This window comes from Oncorhynchus gorbuscha, linkage group LG17 (genome assembly GCF_021184085.1).
Source record: "Oncorhynchus gorbuscha isolate QuinsamMale2020 ecotype Even-year linkage group LG17, OgorEven_v1.0, whole genome shotgun sequence".
NCBI lineage: Eukaryota > Metazoa > Chordata > Actinopteri > Salmoniformes > Salmonidae > Oncorhynchus > Oncorhynchus gorbuscha.
In genome coordinates this window covers 36,974,941-36,997,154 of record NC_060189.1, presented here as the reverse complement: position 1 = coordinate 36,997,154, position 22,214 = coordinate 36,974,941, and the positions used below count along the sequence as shown (strand labels likewise).

The window sequence follows — 22,214 nt, the reverse complement described above, 5'->3', positions numbered from 1 at the left end:
TGCGCTTTCGTTTTTTCTACATTGTTATTTTGTTGCGCTGTTCAGTTTATTCAAAATCATGAACGCCTACCACACCTCCTTGGTCTCCTTCTTCATCCAACGAGAGTCGTTACACCAAAACTGCGATCTTTGTTTAAGGGGTCTATCTATGGGAACAACAGCAATCATTTTGCAAGCAATATTGCTAAAATGAATGAACTAAAATGATACCTGTAATGCTCATCTTCTGTAGCCAAATTGTCATCTCATTATTTTCATACTGTAGCTAAATTTACAATGGTAGGGTTTGCACTAAACAATTGTATTTGTCAGCACAAAAAATCCATGTACAACATCTTGGATATTGTTTGCCTTATATACATGTCTACTGGTATCATTTTAAATTGAGAATGTATCGCTCAAAATGTAAACAAATGTGAGTTTTGCTATTCTCTGCTTCAGATGACAGATGCCCATAAAGCCAGTAATGCCATCTAACTATAGGCCTATGGCTGCATTGGCGATGCCTGTCATATGATAAGCTTCTAAATGGATTCAGATAGCTGATATACTGAGGGTGACAATCAATAAACCAGATTGGAAATCTTTTTCAACTAGACGAAAGGGAAATGCTCATTTGAGAATACAACACAGTAGTGCTGAGAGATTAACGGACATTATGAAAAAAAAAATGTCGGTTCAATTATTTGAATATCACGAAATTGTGGAGAAAAAGGGTGTAAAAATAAAATATATATTTTAATTACATTTCGTTGTGTTTTTTTCTGTGAGCTCAATGCGCATATTGCAAAGTTTCTCTAGAAATGAATCAGATCAAGCCAGAACTGTGCGATGTAGTAGGGAGTTGGTTTCCAACAGACTAATATTCTACATAGTTTAGCGGAGAAAATGTGGTAATTAACTACAATGGCCATAATCCATTGCATGCCTACTTGACCAGTCTGTGTTATATGCCTGCTGCGTAAAAGAGACAGAAGAATGCTCGATCGAGAGGAGCATTTGCTTCGTGCAAGGTATTTCTACCTGAAAATGCGTGAGTAAGTGATTTGATAGTTGGTATTCAGCAGTCATGAAAAAAAAGATTGAAACCAAAATCAAAAACCGTGTTGATTTTGAATTATAGTTTAACAATTAAAACAAATGTAAACACTTTACTTCAAAGAATCAACACTTCATCACTTCAAAATGTACAAATAAGCACATACGTAAAGATCAGAAATCTTAGTCTAAACAACAAAAGATAATTGAGCAATAACAAGTATGCTAATATTACTAAAGCATAATTTTGGGTGAACAAAAAACCCACCTTACAATCTTGCTCCACTGATCCCCGATCTTCTGGGTAGGCAGACATGTATTAGGTTTATACATTATGTGTGATGTTTAACTGTATTTTTGTATGTAACATTTGCTAGCATAGGTAGGCCTACACATATAATCCATGGAATATAGGATATACTCTTAGTCTCTTGGGACACTCATTTGAAGCGCTCTCCATCTGTGAACAGGCTTTCACAGCTTTCCATATCTGCGAACAGAAAAATAAAAATCACAAACAGGTGACAGATATACTCAAATTAGAAAGAACTAAATAATAGGTTACTATTATATCTCTGTCCTCAAAGTTTTGCCCTCTGGGGACTGGAATTAGATACACTTTTCATAATGTCATCCCACAAAGATACCTGCCCTGTCCAGTAGCCTACACTCTATGTTTACTGACAGCTGGAACTGCAATGTCACCCTCTTCCATGGCTGTTATCTACAAATGCATTTGGAGACTGTTTTTAATTTACAATGATTACATCAAGATAGCTAGCTAATGGGAAGTTAGCTAGCTGATGACATTTTAATTCACTTAGCTAAACAGTGTGTCAAGCTAGCTAGCAACTCAGTTGAGTTAGCCTACAAAGTGGCCTACTGTAGCCAGCCAGCTAGCTAATAATACATTAACATTTAAAAACATGTATTTACTTACTTGAATAGGTTTTCCCACTGGCTCAAAAATAAAATTAATAATGGACCATATTCACAATATTTTTGGTCGTAGCAAAGTGCCACCAGCAGCCATGTGGATGAATGGTGGGGAAAAAAACAATTTTGTAAATAAAAGGTTTCCCACTAGAGCGGTATTGACCATGTTGTGACGTTTGACTTTACCAGCGTAATCCACTTTCAATTTCACTAAATATAAATCGCATAACTGTGGGAGACAGTTCTAACTTAAAAACTAGCACTTAAAACTAGCATAGGCAACAACTACCCGGACGGTAAACAGTGGTGCACATAACACACAGCACCACTTCTACGGATGTGTGGGGAGAGGATTCTTGAAATGTCACATCCAATCAAAATTTTGCCGTTGGGACCCAGCGGGCCATTCAAAATGTTTTTGCAAAACAAATTCTCCAGACCTCCAAGAGAGGCGTGACCATGACGTGATTCTGGAGGTATGGCATCGTGAGACTACTGTCGTGTTTCTTCAGATATGTCTGTTCAGTATTTACTGGAAACACTGCAGTATACTACAGTCATGTCAGCAAAAAACACTACAGCATACTACGGTCATATCCGCAATAACAGGAATACTATAGTATACTATAGTCAGAGTGAGGAGCAATACATCAGTGTACCTCATTGCCAACCCCGTTCCACTCCTTTGGTCACCCGGCTGAGGAGGTAATGAATGAACGCGAGGGTGGAAAGATGCTGGCAACAGCAGACCTGAGGAAGTGCGTCTTCACAGTTAATTTGTACAGTGGTGACTACAAACACACTCAAGAGCCCCTCACTGTGTGTGTGTGGCACACTCAAGAGGCCCTTGCTGTGTCTGTGCTAATGCCAGCTCAGAGATGTGCAGAGGGGAGAGGGATACACAGAGGCACGACACGTCGATGGACGACTGAAACCTTTCCCAGAGAGAGGAGACGCTTGAAGGGGAACGCAGGGGATAATAGCGACCAATTAAAGACTTGACTGGTTGTTTGAGGGTTTGAGTCAAGCATGGATGAGGCCTGTCGCATGTAAACCACTGTAGGTTTGGAGAAGAGAGCTTTGGGGAAAACACAATACAGGGCTTCAGTTAAAACCAAACATTCTAAGACAGATTTTGAGGTTTCAGATGACAAAACAAATGGATTAAACAGAGTGAACACCCAGAACTATAAATTGTGAAGATCTAGGTCCAGCCATACTCAACAGGCGGACCGCGGTTCGAATCTGGACCCAGAATGGGGTTGATATGGACCGCAGGTCCCAACTTAAAAACAACTTTTTTTAACAACTCAGTCGGGCTTTCAATTTAATGTTATTGAGAGTTGTACTAGTAGAATGTACAAGGTGCAATTTTTAAATGTTGTAGTGCATGGCAGCTTTCCTCTTATGTCATTAAGACATTACTTTAGAGAGCTATTCATAATCTATGTATAACTAGCCCATGTTAGTTAGGCTAACCAGCTAACTTACCCATCTAAATCTTGTAGTTATCAAGGCCAGCTTTGATTCCCATTGATTTTGTTGAGTCGCTCAGGTATCATATGAACACACATAAGACATGGAAAAATGTGTAGAATTGAAAGAAATTAACTTAAAAACGGAAAAAGAAATCAGTCCGCCAAAAAGAGAGGTGTGAAAAGTTTGGGTTGTGAGGTGATGGTTTGCCGATAAATGACAAAATCCATCAGAACATTTGTCAGATAGGACATTTGTGTGAACGGACCTTCTGAAAAAGTAGTTGAGTATCCTTGACCTAGTCCATTAAGTCGCAAAAAATGACTAAAAAGAGGAACTAAAACCAGAGTACCTATACCAATAACAAATATAAAACTCACAGAAAAAGGGAGTTATACTGAGCGCTAAGAACCTTGGCGTGATCCTGGACAACAAACTGTCGTTCTCAACTAACATCAAGGCGGTGGCCCGTTCCTGTAGGTTCATGCTCTACAACATCCGCAGAGTACGACCCTGCCTCACACAGGAAGCGGCGCAGGTCCTAATCCAGGCACTTGTCATCTCCCGTCTGGATTACTGCAACTCGCTGTTGGCTGGGCTCCCTGCCTGTGCCATTAAACCCCTACAACTCATCCAGAACGCCGCAGCCCGTCTAGTGTTCAACCTTCCCAAGTTCTCTCACGTCACCCCGCTCCTCCGCTCTCTCCACTGGCTTCCAGTTGAAGCTCGCATCCGCTACAAGACCATGGTGCTTGCCTACGGAGCTGTGAGGGGAACGGCACCTCAGTACCTCCAGGCTCTGATCAGGCCCTACACCCAAATAAGGGCACTGCGTTCATCCACCTCTGGCCTGCTCGCCTCCCTACCACTGAGGAAGTACAGTTCCCGCTCAGCTCAGTCAAAACTGTTCGCTGCTCTGGCTCCCCAATGGTGGAACAAACTCCCTCACGACGCCAGGACAGCGGAGTCAATCACCACCTTCCGGAGACACCTGAAACCCCACCTCTTTAAGGAATACCTAGGATAGGATAAAGTAATCCTTCTCACCCCCCTTAAAATATTTAGATGCACTATTGTAAAGTGGTTGTTCCACTGGATGTCATAAGGTGAATGCACCAATTTGTAAGTCGCTCTGGATAAGAGCGTCTGCTAAATGACTTAAATGTAAATGTTATACTGTATAGTGATTTGTCACTACACTAAATGTGTGTTCTGGATAACATTACAACCCAATTACATTCTGTGACACCAAAGTGTTTCCTTGTCCGACCCAAATAACCCGCTCTCACTCTGTTCTCTTTCAACAGAGACAGCCCAGAGGACAAAAGGAAAAGAGAAATACAACAAACGAGAAAGGTTAATAACAGCTTTTCCTGTGTCATATTTGACAAGACCAGCCATTGGCCTAATTATCGTCATTATGGTTTGCCAAGACTTCTACTTCTCCTTCTTAGTGGCTGGCAGCATGATAGCCACTTCTAAACGCATATCTATTATTTAATCAAACTGTTGGTGGTGGCAGAACGGAGAGAGAGAGGGGCACTTTATTTTTGGCCTGGGTGAGTTCTATTTGAATATGCCAGTGGGCCAAGGCTTTTAATGTATACCCTTTTGATTTCCAAGTCGCCACCACTCAAATGACAAAGGTGCAGTTTATGTTGCCAAAGGGAAAGGCTAAATCTGAGTCAAAGGCTAAGGCTGGGGTTGAGCTAAATGGTAATCCGGGATCAACACAGCGAAGAATAAAATCAGGATCAACACAGCTAATTTATGATACAGGATCAACATAAGAAAGTAACATGTGTTCCTCACCAGAACTTTGGCTAGATGGACCAGTCCATTGTTAGTGATCTGGTTGTTCCATAGAATCAGAACCTTCAGTCCATCTGTCTGAACTCTCAGACCTTCACAGATCTCCTCCAGTCCTGCATAAGACCAGAAAAGAGAAATGAAACACTTAAGACTACAGTGCACTAGGCTAGTCATACAGGGCTTACATAAATGACAAGGGGAATTAAACAATTTGTTGCTACCTCAATCTCTGTGAGTGATAACAGAGTGAAAATGGTCCTGTTCTTTGACCAGGACCAGGACCGTCACCTGAGTCTGTTATGGTGTTGTTGCTGAGGTCCAGGATAGTGATGGTACTGTTCACAGGAGCTTGGTTGCACCTTAATTGGGGAGAACGGGCTTGTGGTAATGGCTGGAGTGGAATAAGTGGAATGGTATCAAATACATCAAACACATGGTTTCCATGTGTTTGATGCCATTCCATTCGCTCAGTTCCAGCCATTATTATAAGCTGTCCTCCCTCCAGCAGCCTCCACTGGTACTGTTGTGTCTGTTTCATACAGAATATGTTCTTTAAGTGCACCTGAGTTTGCTATGGTGTTGTTGCTGAGGTCCAGAGTAGTGATTGAGCTGTTGTATCTGAGCAGGTCTCCTAACTGCATAGAGTCCTGTTCGCTGTTCAGATTATTGTTGGACAGGTACAGCTCCCGGAGCGCTCTGTTGCTCTTCAGAGCAGCCACTATGGACAAAGAAACCAAAGCAATATTACTTTTTAAGTAAAGTTTGGTTTGATGGTAAAGAATCATGCTAGTCTAATAAATAACCTACTTTAGCTTAAGAACGTTTGAGACTAAACCATTGTATTTATAGTATGTCTCAAGAGTCAACCAGCGTTTCTCAAAAGCACAAATCTCCCATTATTCGACCAAAAATATTTCAAAGCATAATTTTACTGCACACTATCTCTCAGTGAATTGTACAGTGAAGTGTGTGCGCGTGTGTGCATTGGTGGGTTGTCATGCAGCCCAGCCTTAGCGGATCGATGCAGTAGATTTGATCAGGCCCTTTGGGCTGCATGTGGAATGCCAACATTGTCATCATGCACAGTGGGAACCAAATGGAGGGATCGCTGGATTGATCTGGACGACTCCACGGCGTGCGGCCCGTCGAGCGCCACAATCAGGGCCCCTTCGATCGAAGGCAATGATCCACAGCTGGGCCCCCCGCAGAGAAGGATGGAAAGGAACGGGGGAGGACAGGGGGGTAGGCAGGGGCGACGAGGCTGGATGCACGGCCCAAAAATATCAAAAGGATCCAGGAAGGTTTAAAGAGATAGGGTCTCTGTCTCAGTGGTGAGAAGGAAGAGCATGTACGTGTATGTGCCTGTCTCTTCCTCTGGCTCATTTACAGATTTACAGGTCATTGTCTCCTCCCTGATCACTAGAGTACACCGGCCCAGCCCCCTGCTGCTCACAGAAGAGGAACACCTCCCTCGGTCGTCACGGTTACGTCCCAGAGATGAAACACCAGCCAATCAATGAAGGTCACCGTCCAAGGACAGCAGGACCAAAGCCATCACCATGGAGCCGTAGGGTCTGACATTGGTGAAAGCTTTCATCTTAACCTTAAGCTGTACTTGGCTAAAGGCTCAGTGGTAAAAATGATTTTAAAAAACAAATGAGTAAATTAAAGAAATATTATTGAAGTAAATGTTATAATACCCCTCAATATATATTTAGTTAAGTTAAGGTATTTGTATATCTTGCTCCTGACCAAGGTAATATTATTGTCAGGGAAAGTCCAGTCCTATTGGAAGTCCAATGCTGTGTGCTGGAGGGCAGTGTTACGGACACAGTGTAGCACATGGATGTCAAACATACTGCTCCGGCCTGCGAGCATATTCAATCCAGCCTGTGGCTGCTGTGAGTAAAAAATGTACTGTACTGTGCAAAAGTTTTAAGCGGGTGTGAAAAAATGCTGCAAAGTCAGGGATTTTGTAGGCCTATAGTCAGGTGTATGATTAAACAATTATACCAAACAGCTGCAAATAATCATCAATTCAATATGTAGGTTGAAACACAATCATTAACTGAAACAGAAACAGCTGTGTAGGAATAAAACTCAGCTAACAAGGTGAGGTTGCTGAAGACCGTTCACTGTCAAAAGTCATACACCATGGCAAGACTGAGCACGGCAACAAGACACAATGTAGTTGTACTGCATCTGCAAGGTCTCTCCCATGCAGAAATGTACAGGCAGACAGGGGCTTCCAGATGTGCTCTCCAAACTCTTTTGCAGAAGCAAAGAAACGGGCAACGAAAGACACATCATGCTTCCTTCCCTCCGCAATCAGAAGATGTCCAGCAGTGCCATCAGCTCAGAATTGGCAGAAAACAGTGGGACCTTGGCACAGCCATCTACTGTCCGGAGAAGTCTGGTCAGAAGTGGTTGTCATGGAAGGCTCGCGGCCAAAAAGCCATACCTCTGACGTGGAAACAAGGCCAAGCGACTCAACTATGCATGAAAACACAGGAACTGGGGTGCAGAAAAATGGCTGCAGGTGCTCTGAAGTGATGAGTGAATTGAAATATTTGGCTGTAGCAGAAGGCAGTTTGTTCACCGGGGGGCTGGGGAGCGGTACACGAATGAGTGTCTGCAGGCAACAGTGAAGCACTTCTTGCACGTTTGCGGCTGCATTTCTGCAAATGGAGTTGTGGATTTGGTCAGAATTAATGGTCTCCTTAATGCTGAGAAGTACAGGGAGATAGTTATCCATCATGTAATACCTTCAGGAAGGCATCTGATTGGCGCCAAATATATTCTGCAGCATGACAATGACCCCAAACACACTGCAAAATGTCATTAAGAACTATCTTCAGTGTAAAGAAGAACAAGGAGTCCTGGAAGTGATGGTACGGTCCACACAGAGCCCTGATCTCAACATCATCAAGTCTATTTGGGATTACATTAGGACAGAGAAGCATCTGAGGCTGCCTAAATCCACAGAAGAACTGTGGTTAGTTCTCGAAGATGTTTGGGCCAACCTACATGCCGAGTTCCTTCAAAAAGTGTACATAGAAGAATTGATGCTGTTCTGAAGGCAAAGGGTGGTCACACCAAATATTGATTTGATGTAGATTTTTCTTCTGTTCACTCACCTCTGCATTTTGTTAATTGATAAATATAAACTATTAACATGACTATTTTTGAAAGCATTCTTACTTTACAGCATTTTTTCACACCTGCCTAAAAGGTTTGCACAATACTGTATAATACAGTTGAAGTCGGGAAGTTTACATACGCCAAATAGATTTAAACTCAGTTTTTAACCCTAGTAAAAAGTTCCTGTTTTAGGTCAGTTAGGATCGCCACTTTATTTTAAGAATGTGAAATGTCAGAATAATAGTAGAAATAATTATTTATTTCAGCTTTTATTTTCACTCTGTCATTTAGGTTAGTATTGTGGAGTAACTCCAATATTGTTGATCCATCCTCAGTTTTCGCCTATCACAGCCATTAAACTCTGTTTTAAAGTCACTATTGGCCTTATGGTGAAATCCCTGAGTGTACAAAACATTATAAACTGAGATTTCCATGACATTGACTGACCATGTGAATCCAGGTGAAAGCTGATCCCTTAGCGATGTCACATGTGAAATCCACTTCAATCAGTGTAGATGAAGGGGAGGACACAGGTTAAAGAAAATCATTTTTAAGTATGCGTGCCCTTCAGAGGGTGAATGGGCAAGACAAGTATGGTAGTAGGTGCCAGGTACATTGGTTTGTGTCACGTTCAAAAGTTTCCCATTTGCATCAAGAATGGTCCACCACCCACTACCACTGAGGAAGTACAGTTCCCGCTCAGCCCAGTCAAAACTGTTCGCTGCTCTGGCTCCCCAATGGTGGAACAAACTCCCTCATGACGCCAGGACAGCGGAGTCAATCACCACCTTCCGGAGACACCTGAAACCCCACCTCTTTAAGGAATACCTAGGATAGGATAAAGTAATCCTTTTCACCCCCCCCCTTAAAAGATTTAGATGCACTATTGTAAAGTGGCTGTTCCACTGGATGTCATAAGGTGAATGCACCAATTTGTAAGTCGCTCTGGATAAGAGCGTCTGCTAAATGACTTAAATGTAAATGTAAATGCAAAGGGACATCCAGCCAACTTGACACAACTGTGGGAAGCATTGGAGTCAACATGGGCCAGCATCCCTGTGGAACGTTTCGACACCTTGTAGAGTCCATGCCCTAACAAAATTAGGCTGTTCTAAGGGCAAAAGGTTGGGGTGGAACTCAATATTAGGAAGGTGTTCCTAATGTTTTATACACTATATTTTTGGGGTTATGGGGGTTTTAGAGGGGAAAAAAGCGATGTATAAAGTATTATTTTTTGCACATGTTCTGAGGCCTGGTTACTGGTCCTCGTACTACAGAAAGTCCTAGGTAGAGAGGATAGGGTCTCTGGCCACGGTGACGGTGTGGATCGGTGCGGCGGTGTGTAAAGTGACAGGTTGAAGATTAGGACATCTAATCCCGGGCCAGTACCACTGTGAGGGTCACAGGGCCAAAATCTGCTCCTCCGCTCCTTGTCCTCCGTCATCTGTTCCTGCTGGCCACGGCCAAGCATGGACAACACCGAGTGCACACACATACACACAGGGAATACACACAGACACACACAAACACACATATGCAGTCACACACACACACCCACACCCACAGGAGATACTACTGAGCCCTATCAGGCCATGAGGAAGAACTCAGAAATAACAGATTGTGTGTGTGTGTGTGTGTGTGTGTGTGTGTGTGTGTGTGTGTGTGTGTGTGTGTGTGTGTGTGTGTGTGTGTGTGTGTGTGTGTGTGTGTGTGTGTGTGTGTGTGTGTGTACAAGTGTCGCTACCTTCTACCACAATGTCCTGACAAGGTAGGAAAATAAGAACATTTTGGAAAAGTCCGGACTTCTTTTCCATGTCCTGAATTTGTTCAAATGCTATTTTAGGGTTAGGTTTGGGGTTTGGGTTTAAGAGTTAGGGGTTAAGATTAAAGTTATGGAAAATATAGTTTTGAATGGGAACACATTTCTACTCCCCAAAACGTCCTGATAATTCTCTAAAACAAAACTGTGTGTGTGTGTATGTGTTATGCATACGTGCAGGGCATACCAAGCGTGAAGAGGGGTCTGCCACTGAGGCAGGTGCTTTGGAGGTGCAGCACGGTGAGTCTGCTGCTTCGGAGGGCTCTTGACAGGACCTGGGCTGGATACTGTAGCAGGGCCACGTTACACACATCCAGCCTCAACAGACACACACTCTACAGAGAGACAAACACAAGGATCTCATCAGAGAGAGGGGGAGGGCAGGGGACAGAGGGAGAGAGAGAGAGAGAGAGAGAGAGAGGGGTGGGGAGAGATAGAGAGAGATGGACGGGATAGAGGACAGAGATAAAGGGAGAGAAAGTCAGCAAAACTTTGAGGGGGTGGAAAAACAGAGATGGAGGGAAGGACAGGGTATGACAGGGACAGAGAGTGAGAGAGGCGTGTAAGAGAGAGTGAGGGTCTGAGATGCTGGGTTATGGACTGGCCTCTGTACCTTACTTCTGATCAAACACTTCCAGAACCTGTCAGAAAAAGATGGCAGGGAGGGAGGGAGGAGAGGCTGAAAGGCTAGGCCGTGCCCTAAGTGTGGACTGAACTCCCTATTCTACCTCACCTTCAAACACTAGAGGAAGAGGGGAATGCCAGTAAGGCAAAACAACACTGACTGACAGAAGGAGAGAGTGACAGAGTGAGAGTGTGGCTGAAGGGCTAGGCTGTGTCCCTGGTGGGGACTGGCCTCCATGCATCACCTCTCCTCAGCAACCACTAGCCTGTCTGAAGGAGGAGAGGAGAGGAGGAACATCAAAAAAGGATGGGAAGAAAACAGTCCTGAGTGACGGAGGGAGAGCGGGCAGGTCTGGGGGCCATTGTTAGTCTCCATCAACCCCCCCCCGCCATCTCTCCGTCCGTCTGGTCGGCACATCAAACGTGTCCAGATTTTTTTCTCTCCTGCTGCATCCTCCATCTCTCGCTCTACACCAAGGTGATTTTGATTGATCTTGAGTAATACTGCCTAAGAGCCAGCTTTTGGTCTCACCCTTGAAGTCCATTTCACCACTAGGCAAAGCCTCACCTCTCTTTCATCTAAGAACTATCACTAATTGAACAAACATTGAAATGAATTTACACCATAACCAGCCGATTCCATCCAGCACTCTGAAATTCTAAGGAATGATAGAGGTTGTCATCTGGGCTTATTTTGTCATTGGCAAATTACTTAACGATCCCTCATCTATTTGTCTGTCTGTCTCTCAGACACAGTCAGCTAACGTAAGATGCTTGGGGAGATTTCCCTGGCATACTTTGAGTCCTACCCTGGGCCCTGAGAGGTTTATCACCCCTAAGGACACGACCAGGCTGGCAGACAGGCCTTCAGAAATAGCATTTGGGATCTGCAGGATCATTTCTCCTGGCTCTGCTAGCTAATCAGATGCCCGTGGTAATGAAGTCTGAGGTACTGACTGGGGGTAATGGCGCGTGCGTGCGTGCGCGATTGTGTGCATGCATGCGTGTTAGCTAACAAAGTTAGGCAGCTTCTCTGGGAACTGCCGAACTTGAATATACTTTTTTCCCGTTGCCCTCAATACTCACTCGCCTTACTTCTAGAATACATTCCCTCCTATAGTATGTGCACTCTCTTACCCCTGGCCTAAATCCACACATAGAAACACATTACGCTGAACTACATGTACCTGCTTTATCAAATGAGAGAGGGCCTTCCAACCAGATATCCCCATGCCGGTGTTGTCAGAGATGTCAAGATGGGGGGTAGATTCATAATACAAAATCATATCCAGCAAGGATGATGCTCCCTGGAAGAAGAAAAAAAAAAGAAGAAAAGGGAGCGAGGTTTAAATTCAACAGCAACATAGTAATGGAGTTCCCAGTTCCTTTGATGGAGAGTAAAATCCGATACACAGGGACAGCTGAATACAAAACCCAATTGGAAAGTAAAAATGAAAAAATAAAGTTTTTGCTCATAAAACTCACATTTTCCTCCAGCTCGGCCGCTTTCAGATTGATGAAATCAAAGCTCAGTGATTTCAGTATGACTTCCAGAGCCTCGCAGGAAAGGTGGTCTAATCGCTCACCTGAGTAGGGAAAGCAATCAAATAGAAGATAATTGGGACTGTTTGCTAACAGTCAGATTGCCATGTTCCCAGTCAGGAGTCAGTGTTATTTTGTGATTGGAATTTTAGGAAACTCAGGGAGGCTAGAGCACACAAAACAACCTTCTCCTCCTACCCCTCCTTTAGAAAACATAAATCATCTCTTTATCTGTGCAATTGTTTACTTTCTGAATTAAAGTTGTACAGTAAGCTCCGAGAGAAGAAAAGCATCTCCACAGATTATGTGACTGGTAGTTAGTGCACAGTGTGATGCGGCGACTCAAGAGTTAAAAGGCGAAAGACGTTCTCTCTCTAACAAGATCCCATCCACTGTCCTCCCTCCCTCCCTCCCATTCATGAATCAAAGGGTGTCTGATTATTCAACACCAGATGACTTTTGAACAAAGAGAGCGACTTTGATGGCCGCAGCGTCAGTCCGCCTCTCTCAGAGGCCCTAGCTCCTCCCTTCCTTCCCCTCATAAACTCTTATCTCCATAACCACGGAGGGAGGGAGCAAACAGCACATCGCCGTCTCACAGCTCACACACATCCTCCTCCTTTTCATCATTAGCATAATCATTTGTAAAAAAAGAATGTTTTTAAATGTTTAAACAATAATCACTTAACTGTACCGTAGGAACAGGGGGAACCACAAGGAAGGGGAGGAACTGAAAGCCCTTCTATCTAATCCCCTCTGTGTTGGGGAAGATAATAACTAATGCAGGGTGTCATCACCCCAGTGTGATGTCATCAGTGCGTGACAACTGAGAGGGGGGGGGGGGGGGACAAGATGACCCCATGTTGGAATCACACATCCCCACTGGGGTGGCAGCTCTCCTGTTACACTCATCAAAAGGGGGCAGGGGTTAACCCCAAACTGAAGCTTCACAGCATCAGAGGAGTGATTCAATTATACTGGTACTGTAAATGTATGTTACAGTAAACCGATGGCTATTTAGCAATAATCTGTATAATGTACTGGAATGTGATGTCTTTCAGGCTACTAACTTTCTAGTATTGTAATATTCCAATCTTACACTGTTATAACCGTTATAATAGTCATTCATTTTACACTCAACAAGCACCATACTACTCACTGTATAAAATATCGTATTACATTTACATTTACATTTAAGTCATTTAGCAGACGCTCTTATCCAGAGCGACTTACAAATTGGATTAATCATACCCTATGTCGTAAATAAAGTTAGAACAAACATTTCACATTAGCTTACCTTTCAAATCCAGACATGGGGCCCTGCCATTTAAACTGGTAACCTGCTGATGGAGAGAGAAAATGTAGCATTTCTCATTAACATAAACAATACAGTTAAATGTACCCCTCTAACAAGAGGCCTCTGCATCCCTCCATGGCTCTCTGACTTGTTTGTTCAGAGTTAGAAGCTCTAGCTTCCACTGCCACCACCACAACAGCAACACGAGAGCATGAATTATGGATTTCACACAGTTTACTATTGATGGCAACACCATGTCCTAATTAACCAGTGTATATTAATTAGCAACAGCTGGTCATCTGTTGAGGCGTTCATTTGCCAAGCCACTGTTCCACATACATCTAATTTGACTACATCAATCTCCAAAGGTGACATAATTGCGTGTATCGTGGAAATTGTCATCTTTTATTCTCCTGACAACCAGAACACAACAGCAAAGGAGCGAAAGAGAATCCCTCCTTACATGCAGATGAAAAAAGAATGTGATAGCATGTTCCCTCGTCTCCCCCCCCCCTCTCTCTCTCTGGAAAGGAAGGAATGCCATCATTTCAACTGTTTCTCCCTCACATCAAGTGGAGGAACCGAACGCACGCCGTCTTCGTTTTGCCAAATCCCACTGTGTGAAGATGCCACCGGCTTATTCTCATATACTGCCTGTTTTATTTCATCCTTAAATATGATTCATTGTTGAAGGGACACGAGAGTACAAAATACCTTGAAGGAATGATTTCCTATATATTTTCTGTCTAGGAGCAGGGAAGAGAGACAATAGACCCCTTAAAAATGTTCTCAGCCAGAACCAAACTACATTAATCAAGATAACATAAATAAATTACACTTTGTAAATAGAGGCGTATTATTGGTTATAATTACACATTTCCTTTGAAATTATCAGTGTGCAGAAACACACCAAAACAATACAAGGAATAACACAAGACACATGAGTGATGTGTCACATTCGCCTAAAAAGAACGTGCAACACATATTGTGCCAAAGACAATGTTGGCGGCAGAAAAGGCTACACACACACACACCCACACACACACACACACAAACACACACTAATATGTTAGAGCCTGGAATGAACAGCATCATGTAGGCCTGCTATGCCCTGAAACAGTACTCCCTCTCTGTCTGTCTCTGAAATGTGTATCCCTCTGAGAAATATCCATATTTTATTTACAGAGGAACCACCGCCACAAAACAGAGCATGCATATCAATTTATTAAACCCCCTAATATAACATTATAGCAGTATGAGTTATGATATTGTTCTACTTTATGATAGCATCTCTTCTGAGTACTTAGCAGAATAACCCAAAGAGAGGATTTTATTGATGAGCAGGAGACATGAACGTGTTATACACTGTGGTCGGTCAATATACTGTATATATTCTGTTTGGGATATAGAGTACAGAGATGTGACAAATGTCTGTAAAATCATTTGAGGCTGTGCAACCACCGGCCCACGCCACCGATCACACAAACAACCACACAAGTGCAAGTGCGCACACACACACACACCCACACACACAGAGTAGTTGCTTTTTTTTCATCTTAATTCATTTCTGAACTTATGAGCCCCCTTCCTTTTCCCTGTTGCTCTGCTGCTGAGATGTGCTGCCTAGCGTGGAGGAGAAAAAACGAAGGGACCGAGTGCCAAACCTATTGATGTATCAGGAGGGAGAGGGACAAAATGAAGGGACCGAGTGCCAAACCTATTGATGTATCAGGAGGGAGAGGGACAAAATGAAGTGATACAAAGAAAGGAAAGACAAGCTTTCCCTCTCCCAGGCAGAGAGGGATATGGTTTATAAACTTGACTTCTAGCGAAGTCATCTCTGGTGCATTTGCCATTCATCACTCCGTCGTCGGTCCAGGAATCCCAGTCCCGCGCTCTGCCTTTGAATTAACAAATGTTTCACTGCAGCTTTTTATTTTATTTTTTTAACTCATTTAATTAGTTGGGGGAAAAAAGTTTTTTTTTTCTGAGCACTTTTCTACAGTTAAAGCTCTTAGGGGTTAAAATCACCAACACATTTTCCATTCAGCATCTTTTCTGCAATAAAGGATAAATTATTTAAAATAACACGACCTTTTATCTCAAACCCTTTGAAGGCAGCAAATAAAAAATGTAAATTGGGAGCTAATTAATATGCAAATGTATTCATTCCCAGTTAACAATTAGCAATTAAACCTGCAGTGTCTAGAAAGAGAAGAGACAAAATTAGTAACTTCATTTATCATTAAAAAAAAATGTAACGTACAGTACACAAAATTCTAATTGACTTTGAAAATATTTCCCACTGTCTTTCTTTGTTCATCTGTAATGATTTTGAAATGTGTGACAGTACATTTGGTAACATTATTAATGAGTCTTCATGTAAAGTATCTGTGTATTGTATCCCTAAATGCTAGATGTAAAATATAATGTTTATATTCACCACCTGCCTCTGCATGCTTCCGCTCCTCCATGTTTGAGTGCTTCTCTCTCTCTCTGTGTGTGTGTGTGTGTGTGTGTGTGTGTGTGTGTGTGTGTGTGTGTGTGTGTGTGTGTGTGTGTGTGTGTGTGTGTGTGTGTGTGTGTGTGTGTGTGTGTGTGTGTGTGTGTGTGTGTGTGTGTGTGTGTGTGTGTGTGTGTGTGTGTGTGTGATTTTGTGGTGTGTAGCAGAGCTAAAAATATCATCACAAATATCATCTCCATACTACAGAAAGCACAGCATCAGCCAGGTCCAGAGGGGGGGGGGGGGGTCTTTGTGTGTGTGGTGTGTGTATCAGTAAAGTCCAGAGGGTCAAGTTTAAAAAAAAGTCTGCATGGGAAGTTATTTAGACTGGATGGTGTTTAGATGTTTGTGAGTTTGTATCGTATCGCTGGGCAGACAGAGGGTTATTGCATATCACAGACGCTGTGCTTTTCTGATGGATGCTGAGGTACAGGGCTCCGAGAGAGAGGGAGATAGACAGAGAGCACAGGAGGGAGAGGGAGAGATGGGTACACACAGACGACAGGATTGACTCAAATGGGAACCGTTCGGTTTGAAATGTAAGCTATTTACAAAACCTATGCCTGATCTCTGGATATGTCAGATCTTATCAAGATGATGCTGCTGCAACAGCAATATTACAACTGCAAATGAATTCAATAATCACTAATACTGCTGTTATTCTAAAATAGGAGTAATACTACTTATATAACATTTTTGGTTACTTATAAAATCACAATCTATTTTCCAAAACTTTCAAAGCTATTTTGTCCACTGTTGAATGTATTTTAATTTAACCAAAATGAACCATATTAAAATGAATATTGAGAGGAGTCACAGATCCTTTCACTTCTAAAAAAGGATGTTTTAGTGAAGGTTTGTCTGAGCGTTACCAAATTACAATCTTGAGTGTGAGCCTGTGTAGGTTCCCAATGGTCTCCAGCCAAGCTAAGGAAAGGAAGCACTCTTCTCTTCAGGCTCTCACACTCCTGCGTTCAGATAGCTGTGGTTAGGGCATTGCCCCAGTAAGCGTCACCTCTTATCGCTGTCTGTGTTGTAATGAGCGAGGAGACATATGTCCGGTTCCCATGTTTTTTGTTGTTGTTGATAAGCCTGCATTCAGTCGGAAACATTCAAATCCCTTTCACATCCCTCAGCTTTTATTTGCATCTGAAAGGACTAACAACAGCCTTGGAAATAGTGTAACTCTTACTTAATGACATTTACTTCTCATCTGCCTATTCTCTACACCTGGGGAGACACAATAAAAATCATTTAATGCATTTCATTGTTTTAATGTGTTTCTCTTTAGAATTACACGAGGTGAGAAAGAGAGAGAGAGAGAGAGATCTCTGTTCGCTGTGAGAGGCACACTGGCTGGCAGCAGCCAAGGATCATGTTGTAACACCACCGTACCGTACAGTAGGTAGGCCGCTACAGCAGAACAATATTAACGCTAGTCAAGAGAATGAGAAACCAGCAAGGTTTGCATCTAATGCACAAATATTTTTTCTTGTCTTTAAATTCCTTGGAGGAGGGGGGGGGGGTTTGGCCACACACACAACAAAAACTGCATTTCTGTGAATTAAACCTTGTGAATTTAACAGCAATAGAATATCACGTTGGCAGCTTTGCACCGGGAGGGATAATTCATCCTTCAATAAATAGGGAATTTATGACGGGGTAATTGATTTCTCCTCAGTCCACTCAACTGAAAAATCTGCAAGAGAAATAACCGATATCTATTCATTAAATGATTCAACAACAAGCAACTAATTCCTAGCTTAGGCTACTCCACCTGGTGCCAACAACCCAGAGAGAATACTAAATCCTATTTAGGTCATTGTGATTTGAGTCTTATAGTATTTTGGAATCATATCATCACACCCTTGTACTGTAGGTAAGAGCTCCAAATGAATACAGGACACTAATAAAATTGGAGGTGCTTTTGAAATGAATGAACATAAAAGTAAACAAATCCTACTTTAAAGGCCAAGTGCAGTCAACATTCGGTTGTTCCTGTGTTTTGATTCATATTGTAAAAGTGAGAAGAAATGTCTTCAGTGTTAGTTTCTGGTTGAAAATATAATCTACACAGGACCTTCTAATCATCAGATTTGCGTGGGCGGGAGTTTCAGCATCAATGATGACATCACCATGCGATAAATTGGTTAATCGACCAATTACAAAGAGCGTTCCACACCTCTCAGCCAATAACTTTGAGTTTCAAGTTTCCCCTCCCCACTCAGACCACTCCCAGACAGTCCTATCAAAATTTCTTGCTTGAGAAATTGTTTTTTGCTAAATTTGAATGGAAATCTATTAGAGAAAGGTACTTTATTGATGCAAACATGGCTGCCATTGGGCCATTCAAACAAAAAATTACAACAGTCCTTCATGTCAAAGTCAAGTGTCTCATTTTGAATCTGAATGATTGCAGAATTTTGAAAAGTTAACCTTTCTCCCCCATGCCTAAATAGGGCTTAACTATGTTGATAGGACTTATCAGAATTATGTAAATAATCACAGGATCTAACCCAGAAAATAAAGCTTCATGAAATTCCAGACTTCAGAGGGAAAATGAAATGAAAGAGTAAGAGAGTCTGTGTTTAACTAAGGCAGCCCTGGGCCCTGAGCTGAAACCCATTATTGTTTATGAAGATGTAACCAAAAGCAATACTGTTTTATCCACTTAAAACATTTCAAAGAAACAGCGAAAGCCCACGGGTACAATAAAAGCTTTAAATAGTCTTCAACGGCCAACCTCAGGGGGATTACCCTGCTGAAAATACCTAATTTAATAAATATGCTCTTTAAGCTCACACTCTCATTTTGCATACTCTTATTATGAATTCACTCTCAGCCCTCTCTCTCTCGGCTAAATATTTCTCCTCTTAGCTACTCCTTAACCATACATATTTTACTCTTTTAGGAGGACCACCTACATTCATTTCGAACGCAATTGGGTTCATTAGTGCGTCCAACATAATACAGTGTGGGAATGTGTGAGTGTGTGTGCTTAATATAAGCACTGCTAAGTCTCTAATTTCCAACAAAGAATTCTCTTTGATCTAATCTTACATTTATGCAGGAGGGAAACTGATGTTCTTAACATTGCTGGTCCAAGTATAATAAGTAAGTACATAAAATAAATTATACATGTCGGAGTTTTTGTGTGTGTGTGTGTGTGTGTGTGTGTGTGTGTGTGTGTGTGTGTGTGTGTGTGTGTGTGTGTGTGTGTGTGTGTGTGTGTGTGTGTGTGTGTGTGTGTGTGTGTGTGTGTGTGTGTGTGTGTGTGTGTGTGTGTGTGTGTGTGTGTGTGTGTGTGTGTGTGTGTGTGCGTGTGTGTGTGCGTGTACACCCGCACTAGCCCATGTTTATTTGTTTTTGTTTACAGCTGTGCTATTATTTACAAAGCCACTAACTTAAATCCAATGTAGTAGTTAACCTGCTCTTAGCCTCTTCTTTGCACAAGAGATGCAGTTCTAATTTTTTGTGCAATAAGCCTGATTGAAGCTGATTGAACGAACTGATCCAAATTACCCTTGGAATTTTAATATGTGCAGTCACACTGTGTGTCTACTACTGTGAGTGTCTGCTACAAAGCCAAGGGACCACAGTATCTCTGCCTATCTGTGGTAAAATCTTGTCTTACTTTACAAAAAATGTATCCTGTCACCACAAATCAGTATACCGGTAGTCAGAGATTATTCATATCACTGGGTTTTATACCGATATGAACTGATCAGAATTGTCTTTCTTTTTCACTACTAATGTACCATAGTGCAACATGTACTGTATACTGTAAAAAAAGAAAAAAAGGTTCTACTGGGATTATTTTGGGAAGGTTAAAAAGACCCCATATCAGGTTTCAATTACTGGCCAAAATGGGTTGAAATAAAAGATTTTAGGGACAATATATATGAAATATGACTTTGAAGCAGTCTTGGTTCTAGAAGCATATTTTCTACGGATGTACCATAGAATTACATTAAACTAATCTTTTAATAGGATCTCTGTGGAATGTACCTCAAGTTGTTCCAGAATCTTGGGTTTAGGTTCCACCTGGTGCCTGTCGCAGCTCCTCTTGTAGGCCTCAATTACCTCTGCCAAGGTGAGGCTGTCAACTAAAATAGAAGAATACACTCATTACGCACCTTAATGTCTCTCTGTCCCAATGAACTGGGAGCTCCCACTCCAAAGTGCTTAGGCCATATGGATGGTACACAGTCCCACATCCTAAATGGCACCCTATTCCCTATTTAGTGTGCTACTTTTGACCAGGGCCTATATGGCTCTGGTAAAAAGTAATGCACTTATAGGTAATAGGGTGCCATTTTGGATGGAACCTGTACACTTCTGATTGACTGACTGTGGGGAAGGGAGAAGATGTCAGTCATTTGGAAGTGGGAAGGGCAGAGAGGATGAGTATCTGCCTTATAAATCAACCAATCAAGCGATCAAATTCATCCCAGGTGCCTTATGGAGTGAGCCTAACAGGTGTAGCTAGGCCTATAGGACTTGCAGATGGAAACACTTGACTCACTGACGGTCTCAAACTTGATACATCATTTGTGTCACACTAAAGTTAACGCTCACAAACAATGTATTTCACACCACTCATCACTAAAACCGTAACATGATAATGGCCTCCATAGTCATTCCAATGGTTCTGTAAACATCATGTAAGTATATCCAGAGAATGACAGCTCCCTCTAAACCAATGAAAACACTTATCTTGAATCTGATTATAAAAGTGTGTGTGTGTGTGCGCGCCTCAGGATGCTTAAATCCTTGCCATTAATTAAAACATATCTACAGTAATTAATTAATTTACTTCAAAACATTTAGGTCACTAGGAGATACTGCTGTGATTCTGTGTTGGTTACCATGTTTATGCAAATCACTAATAAATATAGGAGGGTGGGGAATCAGGGAGGGAAAGAGGGGAGGACCAGAATACAAATCAGGAGACTTGATCTTGAGACCATGTAAAATGTCAAAATGTCCAATGAGTAGAGTATGAAACTGATTAGTGCTAGGTCTACCTTACATCAATCAGCCCTCCACACTACACAGAACAACATTAGCCTATGCCAACTGGCCTATACCATACCTACGTGCAGATTCTAAGTGGGCCTATATCAATCACTAAAAGTTATCCCTCCCTTATTCCCTCAGAGCCATCAAGGGAGAGAAGAGGTAGAGGACATCAGCTCACCATTGATCGTGTCCTTGCGCTCAGCGAAGCCTGACACTATCTCCTCATCCGGAGGGAAAGACACATGCTTTTCACCTTTACATTTCTTTGGGCGCCAGGACGGAGACCGGGATGAAGTCTCTCCGTCATTATCGCTGTCACTGCGTCTAGTCATCGTTCGTTCCGCTTCCAAACGTCCAGTGTGAATCTCCCGGTTGGGGAGGATATTTTTTGGATAGGGGCGCAATTGGATTCGAGTCACCAGAGCGCTCCGAGTTTTATCCGTTTATCGTTGGACATCTCAAGGGCCATTCTTGTTTTATACAGTCGTAGCTCACAGGTCATCAAGCTACACGTTTTGTTATAAAAGCGATGGCATTGAATAAACTCCTCGTCTAGTGGCAACAGGATTCAAACTCTCCCAAAGTTTAGGTTTCCAGTGCAACACTTCCAGGGAGATGCGCAGGCTAGAAACAAGATAGGGCTACTCATGTTTCCATATGTTATTCATGAGCCATGCCATGTGATGCAAGTGAAACCCAATATTTTCTAAAACTATCAAATGGCCAGCAACAAGTACAATAATAATTCAGTTAAACTTGTATAAAATAGGTTACAATATAATTGGTAACTACACAATATATAATACATATCATACACATTTTTGACTTCTCATTTTGATATTCCCACTGACTGCAATCTCTACTAACTTTGCTAAACCTATCAAATGTTTATACTTTTGCATGTAGATAGGGGTATACGCTGCTGCTGCTCCTCCTCTTCTCCTTTATCCTCCTTCATCTCCTCCTCAAGCATGAGCACCTGCATCAACGTCACATTCGATTTA

At 42.2% G+C, this 22,214-nt stretch overlaps 1 protein-coding gene across 2 annotated transcripts; it reads right to left on the bottom strand.

The window, feature by feature from the left end:
• Positions 1-1,131: 1,131 nt before the first annotated feature.
• si:dkey-288a3.2 (protein phosphatase 1 regulatory subunit 37) lies at positions 1,132-22,198 on the bottom strand. Of its 2 annotated transcripts, none has more exons than XM_046309545.1 (9): positions 21,389-22,198; positions 20,197-20,294; positions 13,686-13,731; positions 12,332-12,432; positions 12,034-12,153; positions 10,410-10,557; positions 5,825-5,980; positions 5,263-5,375; positions 1,132-1,528 (listed from the first exon to the last, which is right to left on the bottom strand). In XM_046309545.1, exons 1-9 carry the CDS (start codon positions 21,540-21,542, stop codon positions 1,427-1,429), a joined length of 1,038 nt encoding a protein of 345 aa, XP_046165501.1. In that variant the 5' UTR covers positions 21,543-22,198; the 3' UTR covers positions 1,132-1,426. The 2 variants fall into 2 exon arrangements, with proteins under 2 accessions (XP_046165501.1, XP_046165502.1); XM_046309546.1 differs by having other exon boundaries at positions 13,686-13,728.
• Positions 22,199-22,214: the final 16 nt, after the last annotated feature.